The sequence below is a fragment of the Salvelinus namaycush genome, chromosome 5, assembly GCF_016432855.1.
Source record: "Salvelinus namaycush isolate Seneca chromosome 5, SaNama_1.0, whole genome shotgun sequence".
Classification (NCBI taxonomy): Eukaryota; Metazoa; Chordata; class Actinopteri; order Salmoniformes; family Salmonidae; genus Salvelinus; species Salvelinus namaycush.
In genome coordinates, this window is record NC_052311.1 from 19,869,452 (window position 1) to 19,888,049 (window position 18,598).

Consider the following 18,598-nt stretch of genomic DNA (forward strand, 5'->3'; position numbering starts at 1 on the left):
TTTATTCTTTATTGATTTTCAAATTGTCAAATCATTTATATCATTCATCTCACGAATTACACCTATGATGGATGTTCGCTCTTCCTAGTGCCAATAATTATGAATTCATGGATGATATAATTGTTCTAGTGCCAATAATGATAGTTAATAATATATAGATTAATATAAACAGATCAACAAATAAATAACTTGAAAAATTAAGGAAGAATGGATCAAAATACGAGATGATCACAAGCAAAGGTGTGGTCTACTAGCCAAGCTGGCCCAAACCCCTTCAATTCCATCCCTGATCACAAGTACACGGACCAATAGATGACGTTGAAGAAGAGGAAGGAGAAGGGGAAGAGGGCTCGGGCATAGAGGTCGACCCGCTTGGCAGCTGAGGGGATGATGGGCTTGGGCGGCGGCGGTTTCTTTGCCTTGGCCTGGCTTTTGCTCAGGCCGTGGGGCAAGGTAATGGGCTTCCCGTAGCAGTCAAAGTTCGAGAGCTCAAAGTCCCGCGGCAGTGAGCCAACAATGCTGAAGTCGTTGGTGCGCAGGTCCGATTTGGAGGTGCACACCTTTTTGCACCGGGTCTCTGCCCCCTGGAAAAGGGAAAGGTGGTAAACATAACTTTGTTTATGGGAAAGCGGTATTTTTGCTAACAGAGTACCCACCCCACAATCACACCACACACACACATTCACAGAAGGCTGGGGAGAGCCCAGGGTCAGGAAAAAAGCAGTGCCTCTTGAGCAGGTTAGGGATTAAGTGCCTTGCTCAAGTGAACAATGGCATTGGTGGTGAGGTAGTGATGGGAGCAATTGAAAACATTGCATTAGTCCCACTACTCCAAACATTCCCATCCAGTCACTCTCCACCTCTCTGACTTTCTCTCAGCTAATGGCATCATACATCTCGGCAGCCCATGAACTAGGAGTCAGCTAGAGCTCTAATCACATCCCATGTCATCCTCCTCCCTTACTGCCAACTGCCAACGCTGAGCAGTAGTGGCCAGAGCCAGAGAGAAATGCCTTCATTCCAATCAAGTAATGCCTTCATTCGTGTGACATTCTGACATTAGTTACTTTATGACTGTGCTTTGCCAACCCATTCAGGACCGTTTGGTGTGGTTTCAGTCAGATACGTTCTATGGTTCTAGTGTGGTTGGAGGGTAGGATGGTGCTAACATGCCTACCTTCTGTAGACATTGGCTGTGTTGTGCGTTCCCTATGGAACCTCCATTCCCTAAACGTCAGAGCGATAGATCAGCTGCATTCCTCTGTATAGGATCTTACTGGAGAGAGACACTTTGAGTGATGCTGGTTTGATCATTATTGGTGTCCATATATATTGGCATATACAAAGGGTGCCATTTTGACCATGCAGTGGTGTTTTGCATTGGTGTGGTGTCTGGCAGTCTCTTTCTGAATGAGATGACAATGCAACAGATACACAATTATCTTATGCATTGTCTTTTGATGGCACCCATAGACAGTGGCAAAATATCCCTAATGTTGCTGTTTTGGAGATGTAATCTGGACGTCTTCTCGTGTGTTTTCTTTGGTGAATTGACATGCTGTTACAATAGATTGCTAAATACAAAATCATCTGTGGGAAGTAGCTTCTAAAACCCCAAATTTCAACATCGATCTTTCTCATCGACTTCCCTCAAGGGCTACAGGGCAATTGAGAAACTAATCATATAGTTGCTCGTTTTTCACTCTAACCATTAATCTCATTAAATCGTTGTTCATTTAATTTACATTTGATAAGAAAACATATTTCATCTCTGCGGACGAGTGTAATATTCTCGAAGTCTTGACTAACATACATTACAATGTCAAGTAATTTCAATGAAGTGTATGATTAACACGACATTTCAGGAGCGAAATCTGTACCTGAGTGTCAATCTTTATCCGTGCCAGGCAAGAGTGCAGAAGATGTTAGCATTTATGAATGAGTGGATCGTCCAATCTATTTAGCATTTAGATTGCTAACTTCACTCTAATCATGCCTAGGGACAAGGTTAACCATTCGTCATTCAACTAAGTGTGAGGATAGCACACGCGCACACACGAGTACACACACATGTACGCAAACGTGCACACACGCAAGCGTCTGTATCCATTAGTGACAACTTCATCCTGACTTAGATCAGTGTCAGGAAACAACTACATCCTGACTTAAATCAGTGTCTGGAGACAACCACATCCTGACTTAAATCGGTGTCTGGAGACAACTTCATCCTGACTTAAATCAGTGTCTGGAGACAACCACATCGTGACTTAAATCAGTGTCTGGAGACAGCTACATCCTGACTTAGATCAGTGTCAGGAAACAACTACATCCTGACTTAAATCAGTGTCTGGAGACAACTTCATCCTGACTTAGATCAGTGTCAGGAAACAACTACATCCTGACTTAGATCAGTGTCTGGAGACAACTACATCCTGACTTAGATCAGTGTCAGGAAACAACTACATCCTGACTTAAATCAGTGTCTGGAGACAACTACATCCTGACTTAGATCAGTGTCTGGAGACAACTACATCCTGACTTAGATCAGTGTCTGGAGACAACTACATCCTGACTTAGATCAGTGTCTGGAGACAACTACATCCTGACTTAAATCAGTGTCTGGAGACAACTACATCCTGACTTAGATCAGTGTCTGGAGACAACTACATCCTGACTTAGACCAGTGTCTGGAGACAACTACATCCTGACTTAAATCAGTGTCTGGAGACAACTACATCCTGACTTAAATCAGTGTCTGGAGACAACTACATCCTGACTTAAATCAGTGTCTGGAGACAACTTCATCCAGACTTAGATCAGTGTCTGGAGACAACTACATCCTGACTTAGATCAGTGTCTGGAGACAACTACATCCTGACTTAAATCAGTGTCTGGAGACAACTACATCCTGACTTAAATCAGTGTCTGGAGACAACTACATCCTGACTTAAATCAGTGTCTGGAGACAACTACATCCTGACTTAGATCAGTGTCTGGAGACAACTACATCCTGACTTAAATCAGTGTCTGGAGACAACTTCATCCTGACTTAGATCAGTGTCTGGAGACAACTACATCCTGACTTAGATCAGTGTCTGGAGACAACTACATCCTGACTTAAATCAGTGTCTGGAGACAACTACATCCTGACTTAGATCAGTGTCTGGAGACAACTACATCCTGACTTAGACCAGTGTCTGGAGACAACTACATCCTATTTCTAATTACAGAAAGCGAACTCACGTACACAAGCAACACCCCCCCACCCCATTCCCCACAAACACCCATCCCATCCCCTCCCCACCTTTCCTTCACCCACCTGCAGTGTGCTGACATGACAGGGCGTCTCGCTGGTACCGTTGACCGTGTTGTTCTTGCCTGCCGCCTTCTCCTTACCCTCTGCCTTCACCTTGGATGCCATCTTGGCCTTCTCGGCCTCGATGCGCTTGGGGCTGTTGAGCATCACCTGCACCACGGCGTACTCCACCAGCGAGGCGAAGCCAAACAGTAGGCAGGCGATCAGCCAGATGTCGATGGCCTTCACGTAGGAAACCTTGGGCAGCTCTGACGCCAGGGACGTGCACTCAGAAGACAGGGAGAGCACCGAGAGGATCCCTGGGAGGTTAACAGGGAGGGAAGAGGTGACCTTGTCAACTAAACATCCAAGGAAGGAGAGCAGAGCTTAGTGTTGGGGATACTTCTAGATGTGTCAAAGGAGTTCAAATTAGCATTTGGACTCGACTCTCTAATGCTCAACATAGAATGCACAGCAGACAAGGAGATTCAACTTCAGACCTTGAGGGTCGCAGTATTTGCTAGTTTTCATCCTTGCCTTTAAATCAGAGGTCTAGTCTTTGATCTAAACCAGGTGAGTGGTAAATAGCAGGGAGAAGACACAGCAGCCCTCGACAGTTGGAATTGAATACCCCTGATGTACAGTACAGAATAATGGATATATGAATCACCTGGACTAGGCAGTGGTACTAAAACACTCACATTCAAACCCATATCCCAGGATATACAGTACTAAGATCCCAATTATAAACCCATGAACCTTCCTTTACCTTTCTACCTTCCTCATTCTAGTGATGAAGTGGGTTCACAGCGCCACCAATAATAAAGAGCTATTTTCTATTGTTTTCCTCTCTGATTGGACAATTAATCTAGGCCGTTATATAAGTGACTGCAGAAATATCTCGAAATAAAAGCGTGGGGTCCTTATTTCGGATGATTACCTAACCCCATCGGAGTTCACCGAGCTCTGAAATCCTTTTCATCCCAGCATGCAAGCTGGCCTATTTTACATAACACAGGGAAGGTGTTGGCTCTGTTGAAACAGCATAATGCTTTGTTTGCTGACGCTTGGCCCTGGATGGGACGCTGTATTGTGGGAACAAAATTAGTCCAACACGACACACATAGTAGGAAGTGTATACGGAAATACTCCACACATCTAATCACATGTACGCCAACACACATGCACACACACACGCACTCACCCACACACAGAGGTGAATGAATGGACACACACAGGAGATGACTGACCTGTGCTGATCCCATTTACTGAGGTGTCATGAGGTGGCCCTCCAGAGGAGATGGAGGGATGGGAGGAAAGTGACTAACAGCTGGAGGGGAAACAGAGGAAGAGGAGGTAGTGACGGCAGTGGTGGGAGTGGGGGAGTAACAATGTATGGTCCTCTTATCCACACAGCTCTCTCCTTACCCATCAGAATGGATGAAGTGACATCACACGGGGAGAAGTTGCCATTTCCCACTCATGCAGGCTTGTTGACGATGGACTAGGCGAGTTACTCATACAACATAAATTGTTTCATGATATATTATGTATCATGTAGGGGAGACAGTGGAATGACAATAGATGGTTCCATTGCTATTCACATTGCACTCCCTCAGGCAGACAGTGAAACAGTAAAATGGGACACTAGAGTATATGAAAAACACTAAACCACTCTCATGTCATCATGCAGTGATGTCAAATGGATGGCTATATTAGGCTGCATTTGATGCCTCCATAAGTCAGACCAGCCTCAAAATCTGAATTGAATCACGCTACATTTCACTATTATTTCAATTACTAAAGCAAAAGAATAACGAAACGTAGGATTATTCAGTTTTAATTTTTTAGGCTAAATTCAGACAACACCACAGTGACATGGGAGACTAGCTACAGTCAGACACAGTGACATGGGAGACTAGATACAGTCAGACACAGTGACATGAGAGACTACCCACAGTCAGACACAGTGACATGGGAGACTAACTACAGTCAGACACAGTGACATGGGAGACTAGCTACAGTCAGACACAGTGACATGGGAGACTAGCTACAGTCAGACACAGTGACATGGGAGACTACCTACAGTCAGACACAGTGACATGGGAGACTAGCTACAGTCAGACACAGTGACATGGGAGACTACCCACAGTCAGACACAGTGACATGGGAGACTACCTACAGTCAGACACAGTGACATGGGAGACTACCCACAGTCAGACACAGTGACATGGGAAACTAGCTACAGTCAGACTCAGTGACATGAGAGACTACCCACAGTCAGACACCGTGACATGGGAGACTAGCTACAGTCAGACACAGTGACATGGGAGACTAGCTACAGTCAGACACAGTGACATGGGAGACTACCTACAGTCAGACACAGTGACATGGAAGACTACCTACAGTCAGACACAGTGACATGGAAGACTACCTACAGTCAGACACAGTGACATGGGGTTAGGATAAGGGTTAGGGGTCAGTGGGTAGGATAGAAGTTAAAGGTAAGTGGTTAGGATAGGGGTTAGGGATCAGTAGTTAGGATAGGAGCTACGGGTAATTAGGATAGGGGTTAGGGGTCAGTAGTTAGGATAGGAGCTACGGGTAAGTGGTTAGGATAGGGGTTATGGGTCAGTGGTTAGGATAGGGATTATGGGTCAGTCAGTGGTTAGGATAGGGGTTAGGGATCAGTGGTTAGGACAGAGGTTAGGGGTCAGTGGTTAGGATAGGGGTTAGGGGTCAGTGGTTAGGATACGGGTTATGGGTCAGTGGTTAGGATACGGGTTATGGGTCAATCAGTGGTTAGGATAGGGGTTAGGGGTCAGTGGTTAGGATACAGGTTATGGGTTAGTCAGTGGTTAGGATAGGGGTTAGTGGTTAGGATAGGGGTTATGGGTCAGTCAGTGGTTAGGATAGGGGTTAGGGGTCAGTGGTTAGAGGTTAGAGTAGGGATTAAAGTGCATACCCAGAGGGACCCTGGCAGCGCTGGCATCAGGGTTGATCCAGAAGGAGAGCCAGGAGAGGACCACAATGAGAAGTGTGGGGGCATAGACACCCATCATGTAGAAGCCCACCTGCCTCCTCAGGGTGAATATCACCTCCACACACGTGTAGTAGCCTAGAGGAGTAAAGATAGTGTTATAGAGCAAGGCTGGAACAAAAGCCCGCACAACCAGTAAGGTGAGGGTTGGCACTCCTTGGTTTAGGATGAGTATAATATGTATATTCACAAACTAATGTGTACAAAGTTTTTCAAGCTACCGGTAGGGTCAAATATTCATAACAAAGTAATATAAAATGAATTTGGGTAGACAATAATATGAACACTAAATAACTGTTGTGATGACTATCGGTCTGTGAGTGAAAGAATGAACGAAAGAATGAAAGAATGATACAACAAGTATTTTCCAAGAGTTTGACTCAGGACAAGCAGAAAGAGAGTGCATCATCATCAAGATACCCTATATTCCTGGATAAATGTGCATGTTCATAAACTCGTCTAACACCGGGGGCTATTTTCCTCTTGGATTATTCTTTCAGAAGCAGAACAGAAGAGGGGAGGGGCAGCCCATGGCGTATTCAATTTTGTCAGCTTCCTCTCTCTCTCTCTCTCTGATAATGATCTACTGTTTAATTGCCTTTATGAATAACCATGATATCTCACATCCCAGACAGACTGCTGTTTCACTGTTTGTTTCCCTCGTTATCTGCTTTGGAGTAACTATATTAAAGGCCCAGTGCAGTCAAAAACTTGATTTTAATGTGTTTTAAAAGATCTGTTTGAAAATACTGCCTGAAATTTCAGCCTGTTTTGGTGGGATGGAGTTTTGCCCTGCCTGGTGACATCAATAAAAAAAAATCTTGTTTGAGAAATTGCTCTTTGCTAAGAAGCTATTTTTGTTTATTTTTTAACATTTTAATTGAAAATAATCACAGTAAGGTACTTAATTGTTCCTCCGAAATTATTTTATATTGAGATAAAAAAATGCTGCATTGGATCTTTAAACATGTCTCTCTTGTGTTTTCACACCCTGTTTCCTAGCACCTGCACCTACCATTCCCTTAAGTAGACCCTGTAGCGATGCCCCTGCCAATCCTCTAGGTCAGGTGTTCCCAAACTTGTTGTTTTTGGCCCCTGACCCCATTTTGATATCAAACATTTTTCATGACCCCACCATGTAAAAAAAAGTGATGCAATAAATGGCCAATGCTTACTTTTTCAATTGGGTAAAAAAAAATCAGGCGTCCCTTAGTGTGGGAAACGCTGCTCTTGGTGGACCCTGTAGGGAGGCCCCTGCCATTCCTTTTGGTGGACCTTGTAGCGATGTTCCTGGGAGCAAATTATTTTAACGGAGCCCCTCATGACTTCAATGAGAAACAATTTATGTTTTATAGTATTTCTCTGCAATTCTGCACATTTTGCAATGGGGCATACAGAGAATGTTGCTGTTTTAACCTCTACGGGATCGGTGTCCCCCCGCGGGACGGTTGAACTAACGTAGACTAATGTGATTAGCATGAGGCTGTAAGTAACAATAACAAAAAAATCCCAGGACATAGACATATCTGATATGGGCAGAAAGCTTAAATTCTTGTTAATCTAACTGCACTGTCCAATTTACAGTAGCTATTACAGTGAAATAATACCATTATATTGTTTGAGGAGAGTACACAATTAGGAACTTGAAAAATGTATTAATAAACCAATTAGGCAACTTTGGGCAGTCTTGAGACAACATTTTGAACAGATATGCAATGTTCATTGGATCAGTCTAAAACTTTGCACATACACTGCCGCCATCTAGTGGCCAAAATCTGAATTGCCCCTGGGCTGGAATAATACATTATGGCCTTTCTCTTGCATTTCAAAGATGATGGTACTTTTACCAGATCGAATGTGTTATATTCTCCTAAATTAATTTCACATTTCCACAAACTTCAAAGTGTTTTCTTTCAAATGGTACCAAGAATATGCATATCCTTGCTTCAGGTCCTGAGCTACAGGCAGTTAGATTTGGGTATGTCATTTTAGGCGAAAATTTAAAAAAAGGGTCCGATCCTTAAGAGTGTATTAAAGCAAGTTTGCTGCAAAATTTTTACTTTCATGCAGTTCTACTAATTTTGCAATAGGGTGGAGGCAAATGTTTGCATTCTTGAAAATGATAACTGTTGATCAATGGGCCCCACCCCGGTCGTTAATTCGACCCTGCTGTGTATTTTATTATTCTAACTTTCAACTGGTTTTTTTTGGTGGGGGGGGGGGGTTGGTCAAAAAAGACTGTAAAATCACCAGGAACTCAGCTAAAAATTCATTTATTTAGGAAATATCTTCCCAAGTATTCCCACGAATAAAAAAAGAGACACACTGTATGTGATTGCCTCAATGTAATCAAGGTGTGAAACGATTGTTAAACCAGGCTTTGAGACCATGTAGGGGTTTGGGGTGGACATAAGCATAAGGGTGGCAGGTAACCTAGTGGTTAGAGCGTTGGGCTCTAACGAATTTGTTCTTAACTGACTTGCCTAGTTAAATAATGAGGCAATGTTTACACACCTCTGTCTCTGTGTGTGTGTGCCATGCCGTAGGGGTGGGGGGAGCTGTGTCATAGAATGGGCTCTCCCCGGTGATCTTTGTGTCTCGCTTGGTTGTCACAACAACCCCATTAAAGGTTGCCTCGCTTCCAGCTGTGTTGCTCCCCTGTGTGAGTGTGCAGGGGTCGTGTTCAAACTGAGTGCTAACGGTGCTATGCTAACCTCCAGTGACACTCGTTGCTTTGTTTTTAGAGTTAACATTTAGCTACTCACACTGACAGGTGAGGAAAAGGCCTGGGTTTTTAAGGTGCTTTAGCGAAGCATGACCTATCAAAGTTTTAATATCTCCAGGCTATATTGAGCATGAGGGCAACCAATGTAGACTACTGTGTGTTTCTTCAATGTGCAAGTGCAGGAGTAGCGTAAGAGACACCATTTTAAGCTTTGGCCAAAGCTAGTTAGATAGATTAGCTACATACAACTACATGTGCTACAGTTCTCATTAATGAAGAACTTACAGAGATAGAGATGAAAAACCGTTGTATGTAACACATGCAAATACAACATTGAAAAGTAAAATAGAACACTGGTTTATTTTGAGGCCTTTGGAGTCTTTGAAGTTTATGAGAAAATGATATCTTAGCGTTGGTATCGAGCCACGTAAGCATTTCAATTTACAGGGAATAATTAATGAATGGATGAAATGGAAAAGCCAGAGCTTTACATTGTTAAGCCAAGATTATTAAAGTCTCTGACGCTCCAGTTAATGGCGAAGCTTAATCAGGAGACTGGAAGTTCATTGGTTCAAAGGATTTCTCACTGTGCTAATTTCTTATTTTCTTATCAATAATTATTGCCATGCAACTGATGCCAAATGCAAGAGAGAGTCTGGCATGAGTAAAATAGAGCAGTCCAATATGGTTTCATTGCATATTCTTTAAAAAATAATGAGTAAAACATAGTAGGTCGTTTTTATGTCTAGCCGTATAGGCCTATAGTGCAATACACCCAGCATATTGCACACAGCAGTAGAATGACTGTATTGACAATTGATTTGCAAACCCATGTGTACATGCTTATGACAAGTAATAATGCCTTATACCTGTAGTTAGCACAGTTTTCACTAGTGATACAGTTACATATCGGGATATTTTTTTTGACAATATCGCAATATTATTTCACGCTAGTTGGCTGTAACTGCACCAAAACTCGAGTATTTTTCCTTCATAGCTTGTTCTCCATCTTCATTTTAAATAGGGAGCCAATTTGTTTAAAGTACAAAAAATAAATACATGTTTTTATTGTCATATACACCAGATACAGTTGAAGTCGGAAGTTTACATACACTTGAAGTCATTAAGGTTGAAGTCATTAAAACTCGTTTTTCAACCACTCCACAAATTTCTTGTTAACAAACTATAGTTTTGGCAAGTGAGTTAGGACATCTACTTTGTGCATGACACAAGTCATTTTTCCAACAATTGTTTACAGACAGATTATTTCACTTATAATTCACTGTATCACAATTCCAGTGGGTCAGAAGTTTACATACACTAAGTTGACTGTGCCTTTAAACAGCTTGGAAAATTCCAGAAAATGATGTCATGGCTTTAGAAGCTTCTGATAGGCTAATTGACATAATTTGAATCAATTGGAGGTGTACCTGTGGATGTATTTCAAGGCCTACCTTCAAACTCAGTGCCTCTTTGCTTGACATCATGGGAAAATCAAAAGAAATCAGCCAAGACCTCAGACATTTTTTTTAGACCTCCACAAGTCTGGTTCATCCTTGGAAGCAATTTCCAAACGCCTGAAGGTACCACGTTCAACTGTACAAACAATAGTACGCAAGTATAAACACCATGGGACCACGCAGCCGTCATACCGCTCAGGAAGGAGACGCGTTCTGTCTCCTAGAGATGAACGTACTTTGGTGCGAAAAGTGCAAATCAATCCCAGAACAACAGCAAAGGACCTTGTGAAGATGCTGGAGGAAACAGGTACAAAAGTATCTATATCCACAGTAAAACGACTCCTATATCGACATAACCTGAAAGGCCGCACAGCAAGGAAGAAGCCACTGCTCCAAAACCGCCATAAAAAAGCACAACTATGGTTTGCAACTGCACATGGAGACAAAGATCGTACTTTTTGGAGAAATGTCCTCTGGTCTGATGAAACAAAAATATAACTGTTTGGCCATAATGACCATCGTTATGTTAGGAGGAAAAAAGGGGGAGGCTTGCAAGCCCGAAGAACACCATCCCAACCGTAAAGCACGGGGTGGCAGCATCACGCTGTGGGGGTGCTTTGCTGCAGGGGGGACTGGTGCACTTCATAAAATAGATGGCATCAAGAGGTAGGAAAATTATGTGGATATATTGAAGCAACATCTCAAGACATCAGTCAGGAAGTTAAAGCTTGGTCGCAAATGGGTCTTCCAAATGGACAATGACCCCAAGCATACTTCCAAAGTTGTGGCAAAATGGCTTAAGGACAACAAAGTCAAGGTATTGGAGTGGCCATCACAAAGCCCTGACCTCAATCCCATAGAAAATTTGTGGGCAGAACTGAAAAAGCGTGTGCGAGCAAGGAGGCCTAAAAACCTGACTCAGTTACACCAGCTCTGTCAGGAGGAATGGGCCAAAATTCACCCAACTTATTGTGGGAAGCTTGTGGAAGGCTACCCTAAATGTTTGACCCAAGTTAAACAATTTTAAGGCAATGCTACCAAATACTAATTGAGTGTATGTACACTTCTGACCCACTGGGAATGAGATGAAAGAAATATAAGCTGAAATAAATCATTCTCTCTACTATTATTCTGACATTTCACATTCTTAAAGTATTGTGGTGATCCTAACTGACCTAAGATAGGGAATTTTTACTGATTAAATGTCAGGAATTGTGAAAAATTGAGTTTGAATGTATTTGGCTAAGGTGTATGTAAATTTCCGACTTCAACTGTAGGTGCAGTGAAATGTGTTGTTTTACAGGGTCAGCCATAGTACTATGGAACTCCTGGAGCAAATTAGGGTTAAGTGACTTGCTCAAGGGCACATCAACAGATTTTTCATTGTGTCAGCTCAGATATTTGAACCAGCAACCTTTAGGCCCAATACTCTAACCACTAGACTACCTGCCATCCTATTTCATATCCATGAGTCATGGCTCTCTCTTGTCCCTCTGCAGCACACATATGGTGAGCAATGGAATAGCAATAAAATCACAGTATTGAACAACAATACAGATCGTATCAGTATTGTGATAATATCATATTGTGAAATCCCTGGCAATTCCTAGCCGTAGTTTTCACTCAAATGAAAACAGAATACTTGTATTTCATGTCTATGGGGAGCTTACCTGTCCCTGCATAGAATTTGGTGCAGTTTCCATACTCTATGTCCTCCTGTTTGATATCAAACTGGGGCAGGGCGATCTCCTCCATCTGGACAGGGTCCCCTGACTGCCACATAAACTGCAGGTCATCCGTCGTATAGCCAACTGTAGACACAGAGAGACGGGTACACACACACACAAACACACACAAACACATACACACACGTGAAAGCATCCACAGGCACGCACGCACAAACACACAAACACACACCGTCGTCGTCAACAACAGTTAATAGTCTATATAAATCTCCATCCTGACATGATTACACTATATATAGAATGTTGTTTGAAGTACATTTTTATATTAATAGTAATCACACTCTGCTAATAATACGATTGTCCAGTAGTCATCTTTAATTACTTGTAATCCTTCCCTAACAAACATGAAATAAAGACTGATTTACATGTCCTATACATTTGCTAGCGTGATTACATGTATTTTATTTGTTTAGGCAAGTCAGTTAAGAATAAATTCTTATTTACGATGACGGCCTGGGAAGTGGTGAAGGGCAAGGGCAGCGCTAAATAAATAAATAAAACGAGACAGGAAAGAGACAACAGGAAAGACATCACAACACGTAACAGACAGTTCCAACAATGCAGAATAAAACAACCTGGATATAAATGAACCCAATTGGTCTGTAACTGAAAAACATAATTTACATGAATTCAGGAATAACTATAGCTCTCTCTCTAACAGATACCATATATGGTAATGTGAAACTGAGCCATTATCAGTTACTCACAGCTCTCCAGCTGCATCTTACAGCGTTGCGTATCCATGGGGAACAGGGTCAGGTCCAAAGGACAGGATAGAGTGACAGACAACCTGGCAAAATGCAGAACCCTTTAATGATTTCATCATTAATGCTATTGATGATTTGTTTCATGTCACGTTGCTCTTCAGCCAATACCACCCTATGCATGTGGACATAATTAGAAATTATGAATGTTTTTAAAACCCATCAATTGAGATCTATCTGATTGAGGTTGAATTCATTGTGACCTACTGCAATAAAATGCTTCCTTCTAGTGAAAAGTAGGCTAAACTGGTCAAATTGACTGAAAAATATATTAGAAATGTCTGTGTCCTTGAATTTAAGTATGAGCTGTGAGCTAGATGGATGTAGAACGAGAATTACAGAGCTGCTGGGGATTCAGACTTTCATCTAAAAACGTTTCCTCCCAAATCTGTTCATCAATACCGCAAAGCTATATCATTTAAGAGACAATGGCGACTACTGAATGATTGAAAAAGATGCTTCCTCAGCTCCGGGAATACATTCTTAATGTGAGCAACACCTGTATTGTGCAGAGTTGCATATGTATTTCCCAGCAGTCCATTTGCACATGAAAGCTTTGGGTTTTGGTTGAGATTTTAGAGGAGTGCTATTTTAGTATTTTGACAGCTTTCCCCATCATGTATACACAGTACATAGAGTACATCACCACAACAACACTGTAAGCTTGGGGAGTGACTCATAGCTTTTAGCCCTGAGTGACATAAAAATACACATAGGGTATCCAACATGGGATCAGGAGTAAGCAGCTGAGCAGCCAAGCAGCCGAGCAGCTGAGCAGGCGAGCAGCCGAGCTTCAGTACTTGGGAGTGTAAGAGGACTAAACATTCTCCTTTCTCTATACTATAGTTCTTACAGCAGCTAGTGCCACCTTGTCACACAGCTTATAAGGACAAGACTAATGTCGAGGCTCCAGATGCAGTAAGTAGAGGGAGAACTGACTGGGGAGATTAACATTGGACAGTATTAGTGGGGGGGGGGGGGGGGGGGAGTCTTATTAATGTGCTAATCTTTGGGCTGGGTGGTGGAGTGGGGCATTGTGGGAAAATACAGGCTGCCATAGGTTTTTAGCGTTGTCATCCTGTGGACATTACTCTCACTAATAACATAGAATATTGGCATTCCAGATCAGTAAAAAGGCTCAACAGATGTATCACATCTCCAAATCTCTGATTACTCTAAGTCCCTAAAGCAGCATTAAAGTATTACAGAGAGATTTTTATGTGCACCGGATACACAAACACAAATGATGTCATGACATGATTCCTGGTGGATGTTGTGTATTAATATAGTACTAATATATATATATATTTATCTTGTTCATCTACATAGCTGTATAGTCAATGTATTTTCAACAAAGTTTACCAGAGTGAACATTAACATAAAATAACCATATTTTCAATCAATCAAATATATATATATATTTTTTTTAATCATCAGCATTTGTCACAAATAGTTTTCTGAGGTATATTGTATTCTAGTTGCTGTGGTCTGATTTCCAAAATCATAAAAAAAGCTATGTTTAATTTGTTAGTGCATGGCAGTGCCAGTAAATCTAAGAGAATACAAATGCTTTAGCTTCAAAATAGTGCAGCAATTTCTGTGAGCCATCAGATAACAATGTTAAAGCACTCTGAATGAACAATGAAGGTATGGACTTGATTATACCTCATTTGAACCTAATTAGGTTGTTAGGACTCAGTTTACTGTAACTGTGAGGAAATGGCTGTCTCCAAAGCTGGCTTAAAGGAGAGCAACCACTCTACAATTTTAAAGACACATGTATGTTCAGATAGCTATACCGTGATAATCCACACACTCATTAGACAAAGAAGAATAATTGACCATACGCCATAGGATGATTAGCAATACACATGTTTATCTGAAAGTTTATCTGCTAAAATATATTTTTCAAATCTTAATGGCATCATCTGTATAGGAAAATAAATCAGTAAAAATGTATAACAGTACGCCAACACTCACCTCATGCTGATGAGGACGTCACCGTTGCGGAAGATGAAGAGGAGAATGTTCTCCTGGGTGACGTCGTGGAAGTTGGCGCTCTTCTCGTTAGCGAAGAACAAATCAGGCTTCCACAGGCATTTGAACATCTTGGGATCAACGGTGAGTGAGTCAGACTTAAAGTCCCGAGGTAGCCTGAGTCTGGGATCATTCCATCGCTGCCTCAGAAAGATGTTCACTCTGTAATCCTGTTATGTTCACAGTCGGGAATACAAAAGCACAACAAAACCCTAGTCCTGCAGTTATTGTCACTAATGGAGATTAATCCATTTGTGAAGGCTCTAGTTTTACAAAATGTAAGCTAAATGTAGGCAAAAAGACAATAGAGAAACACAGTCCCACATCTATGCTAACCATGGATGAGCTAATGCTAAGGTGTATGCTAATGTCAAGGCTCAAATATCACTAATTGTAGGCACAAAGTAGGCAGACATGTGCTCTGATAAATGGTTGACAAGCAAACCTGACTTCATGGAGTTACATGTAATAAAACTGTGTGGTTACTATCAATCATTAGTCAACTGGCACTGTTAACAGGGAATCCAAATGGCTAACAAAATGGCTGACTTCTTCCCACGAACTCTACCCACTAATTATAAACAAACCAGTTTGATCAAAAGTGTCTGAAGCCTTCTTAGGTAGTTTGAAATTAGATAGAAATCTGATTCCTGGCCATATGACTTGTGTCTGAACAGTCAAATCAGATTTATTTGCCCTCAAGTGGGTTTTAGACTGTTATTTGGCATATCTTGTTGCTTGCTAGCTACTCTGTTAACAGTTTGACAAGAACATGTGGTAGTTTGACAAGAACACAAGCAAATGAGTTAATGTGCTAGAAAGTAAACAGCTACCTAACTAGCTAGTTGACTCTTGTGGTTAGCCAAAAATGACTTGTTTTGAAAGTTGGATCATCTTATCCTTTGTTCTTACAGTATGATTTTCAAAATTCAAAGCAACTGGGAGACTTCTATGGCAGGCATTGTTGTCAGTCACCTTAGCTTGCTACATAACTTCTGCATGAGAGGAAGCAGAACACCATCACCAATCAGCCTACAACACTGCACATAAACCCGTCATTACTATGACAACTAGTGTAGCCATGACAGCAAAGAACTGCAGTCTGAACACACACAAATCTGATTTGGTCACTTCTAACTTGCTGTTTGAACATTCAGTATCCCAAAATGGATTTGAAAAACAAAACTGATTTGTGCATTTAGACCGGCAGTGTAAACAAGGCTTAGGTTCTACAGATATGCAGAGAAATGCTGATTCTATTTTGATTAAAATCAATCAAAGAAATGTTGACATTAAAGGAACTATTGAAGGATGTTGCAAAGGTTCAAGGGGTTACACGGAATTATGCAAAAGCCTCATTAAGAGCTTCAGTAAGAACTTAGACCATGTTGTTTAAGAGAACATGTCACTCAGTGACGTTTTATGTGCCATTGAGTTTTGGTGTACTTCAAAATTCTGTTGGAGAGCAGGTGTAGGGGGGGCTATTAGTTAATTTCGTGAAGACGAATGACCTGTCAAATAATCCCCAAACACACCAACTGTGCGTGTGTGTGTATGTGTGTGTGCGTGTGTGCACTTGGTGTTGCCTTGTTAAAATTGTGATCAGTTTAATGACAATGACCATCTTCATTCATAATATATAGTCAAAAACAAAATGTCCAATAGTTGTTCCACTGCACCACTGTATCGTGGCCTTAACAACTGACCATAACGTTTAACAGGCCTATCTTTGACTGCACCCTGACAGAAACTCAACCAACCTCTGTTGCGTTCCAAATTTCACACCTTGATTTTTGTAAATCTCAAAAGATTAAATGTATTCTCTGCGGCCGGGTATCAACCACCCATCTGCCGCTGTGAATTTGGCAAAGATTTAACACATCCACCAAGTGTAATGAAAGAGGAAAGTTCAAGACGGAGAGGCCTTATGAAACATGGTGGCGATTTATTGCCCGCTGCAACATCATATTAGTCATTCTCTCCAGGCGACTGTGCCTCATAAAGTGAAAATGGATGTGTTAACTAAGGTGGGCGTGCAGCGGATTGGAGCATTTAGCTGAGGTGTAAATGACAGAACAGTATTTCAAAAGATCAGATGCCCCGTCGAGTGATAAATGGAGAACTAGAGGTAACCAGCTGTCTCTCTTCATCCCTCTCTCTCTCTCTCTCTTTCTCTGTCTTTCACTCCTTCTTAAACTATCTCTTGTTCATGCTGGGATATAACTAAGTGGAAATATGGAAAAGATGAGCGCCTGTCTGTCTGTCTCACCGCTAACTCTTGGGTTTTGACTGTTATCGTTTTCATGTGACACATAGCATCACCTTAATCGTCCCCGGTGTGAAATTCCCCACTGTTGGTATTAAGTGCACCGGTAGACCGCAGACACACGCCACTGATCTCTGGCCAAGGGAAATATTTTAGGTGGAAACCCAAGACATTCCAGGATACAGGATCTAAGCTTTGTTATGGGTGTCACTCCCCATGAAGTGCAAAGACATTGGAACAGGAGTTGACTCTGGAGAAGACATACACACCTGCCTCAGCAAAACAGAGCTGACATAAAGCTCCGAGGCCCCAAGTGATACATAGCTGGATAACAACACCCATGGGTTAACAGACACTGGCTGTATGTCTGTCTCCATCCACCCACCGACATACTTGCCATTCCTGTATCCACAGTATCTACAGTGCAGCAGGTCTATTTGCATTCCAAATCCATCTACAGTAACGCTCACTCGCAAATCCATTAGCCTACATAGGGCCTGAGTCGCTAACTGAACAGATTGTTAACTATTCTACTCCTCCCATATGTGGAATGAAAAGACAACATTAGGTAGGTTATTAGGAAGTTTAAACAGCGTTCTCTTTAATGTCTCTCAAAGTGAGTCAGGGTCAAATCATCTCGTCCTGAGTTTAATCTACATTCATTAGCATTCGGAAACACAGTTCTTTCAGCAATGAAGCCATCAGATAAATGAGGCATGAAAGCCTTTGTCCTAATAATGATTCACCGTTAAATCATCTGACGCACTGTAGTCTGCGTACAATACAACTTCCCCAATCCCCTATGCTTATTAATAATGTACTATTATAATAGTGATTGATAAAATGATATGTTGATCAGATGTAATTGAACCATGGAGAGTTTTAGTAGGTTAAAGATACACCTAGATGATGACCTAAGGTCAGTTGTTTACCCTAATGGTTAAGTTCAGGAATTGGGGAGGGTAAACAGGGAACTTCTATCACACAGTGAGGAAGTCTTACCATAGTGGTCTCCTGGATTGACCCAAAGCTGTTTATAAATATGTTCACTTTGTCCTCCACAGGAATGCCTAAAAAAACAAAACAAGGTTAGAACAGTAGCAGCTGAAAACAGGCAGCATGAGGACCTCTCATTCACAATCTTACTGAACTGAACAGGCTTAACCTACGTTTCAATACAATCTTAGCTAGCATCTCATATTCATAAGCTTCATGAGGAAAATCTACTTGATGTAAACGTTACAATTCAAAATGCATTTCAGAATA

The 18,598-nt window shown here is 41.7% G+C and overlaps 1 protein-coding gene across 1 annotated transcript in view; it reads right to left on the bottom strand.

Annotated features, from left to right (window-relative positions):
- Window positions 1-290: 290 nt before the first annotated feature.
- Window positions 291-18,598, bottom strand: part of glrbb (glycine receptor, beta b) — a 31,081-nt gene continuing 12,773 nt past the window's right edge. The window contains exons 5-11 of the mRNA XM_038992511.1: window positions 18,335-18,402; window positions 15,010-15,236; window positions 12,973-13,055; window positions 12,191-12,331; window positions 6,261-6,413; window positions 3,320-3,615; window positions 291-584 (exon numbers count right to left, since the gene is read on the bottom strand). Coding sequence (XP_038848439.1) covers window positions 291-584; window positions 3,320-3,615; window positions 6,261-6,413; window positions 12,191-12,331; window positions 12,973-13,055; window positions 15,010-15,236; window positions 18,335-18,402 — 1,262 coding nt within the window. The remainder of the gene's footprint in view (window positions 585-3,319; window positions 3,616-6,260; window positions 6,414-12,190; window positions 12,332-12,972; window positions 13,056-15,009; window positions 15,237-18,334; window positions 18,403-18,598) is intronic.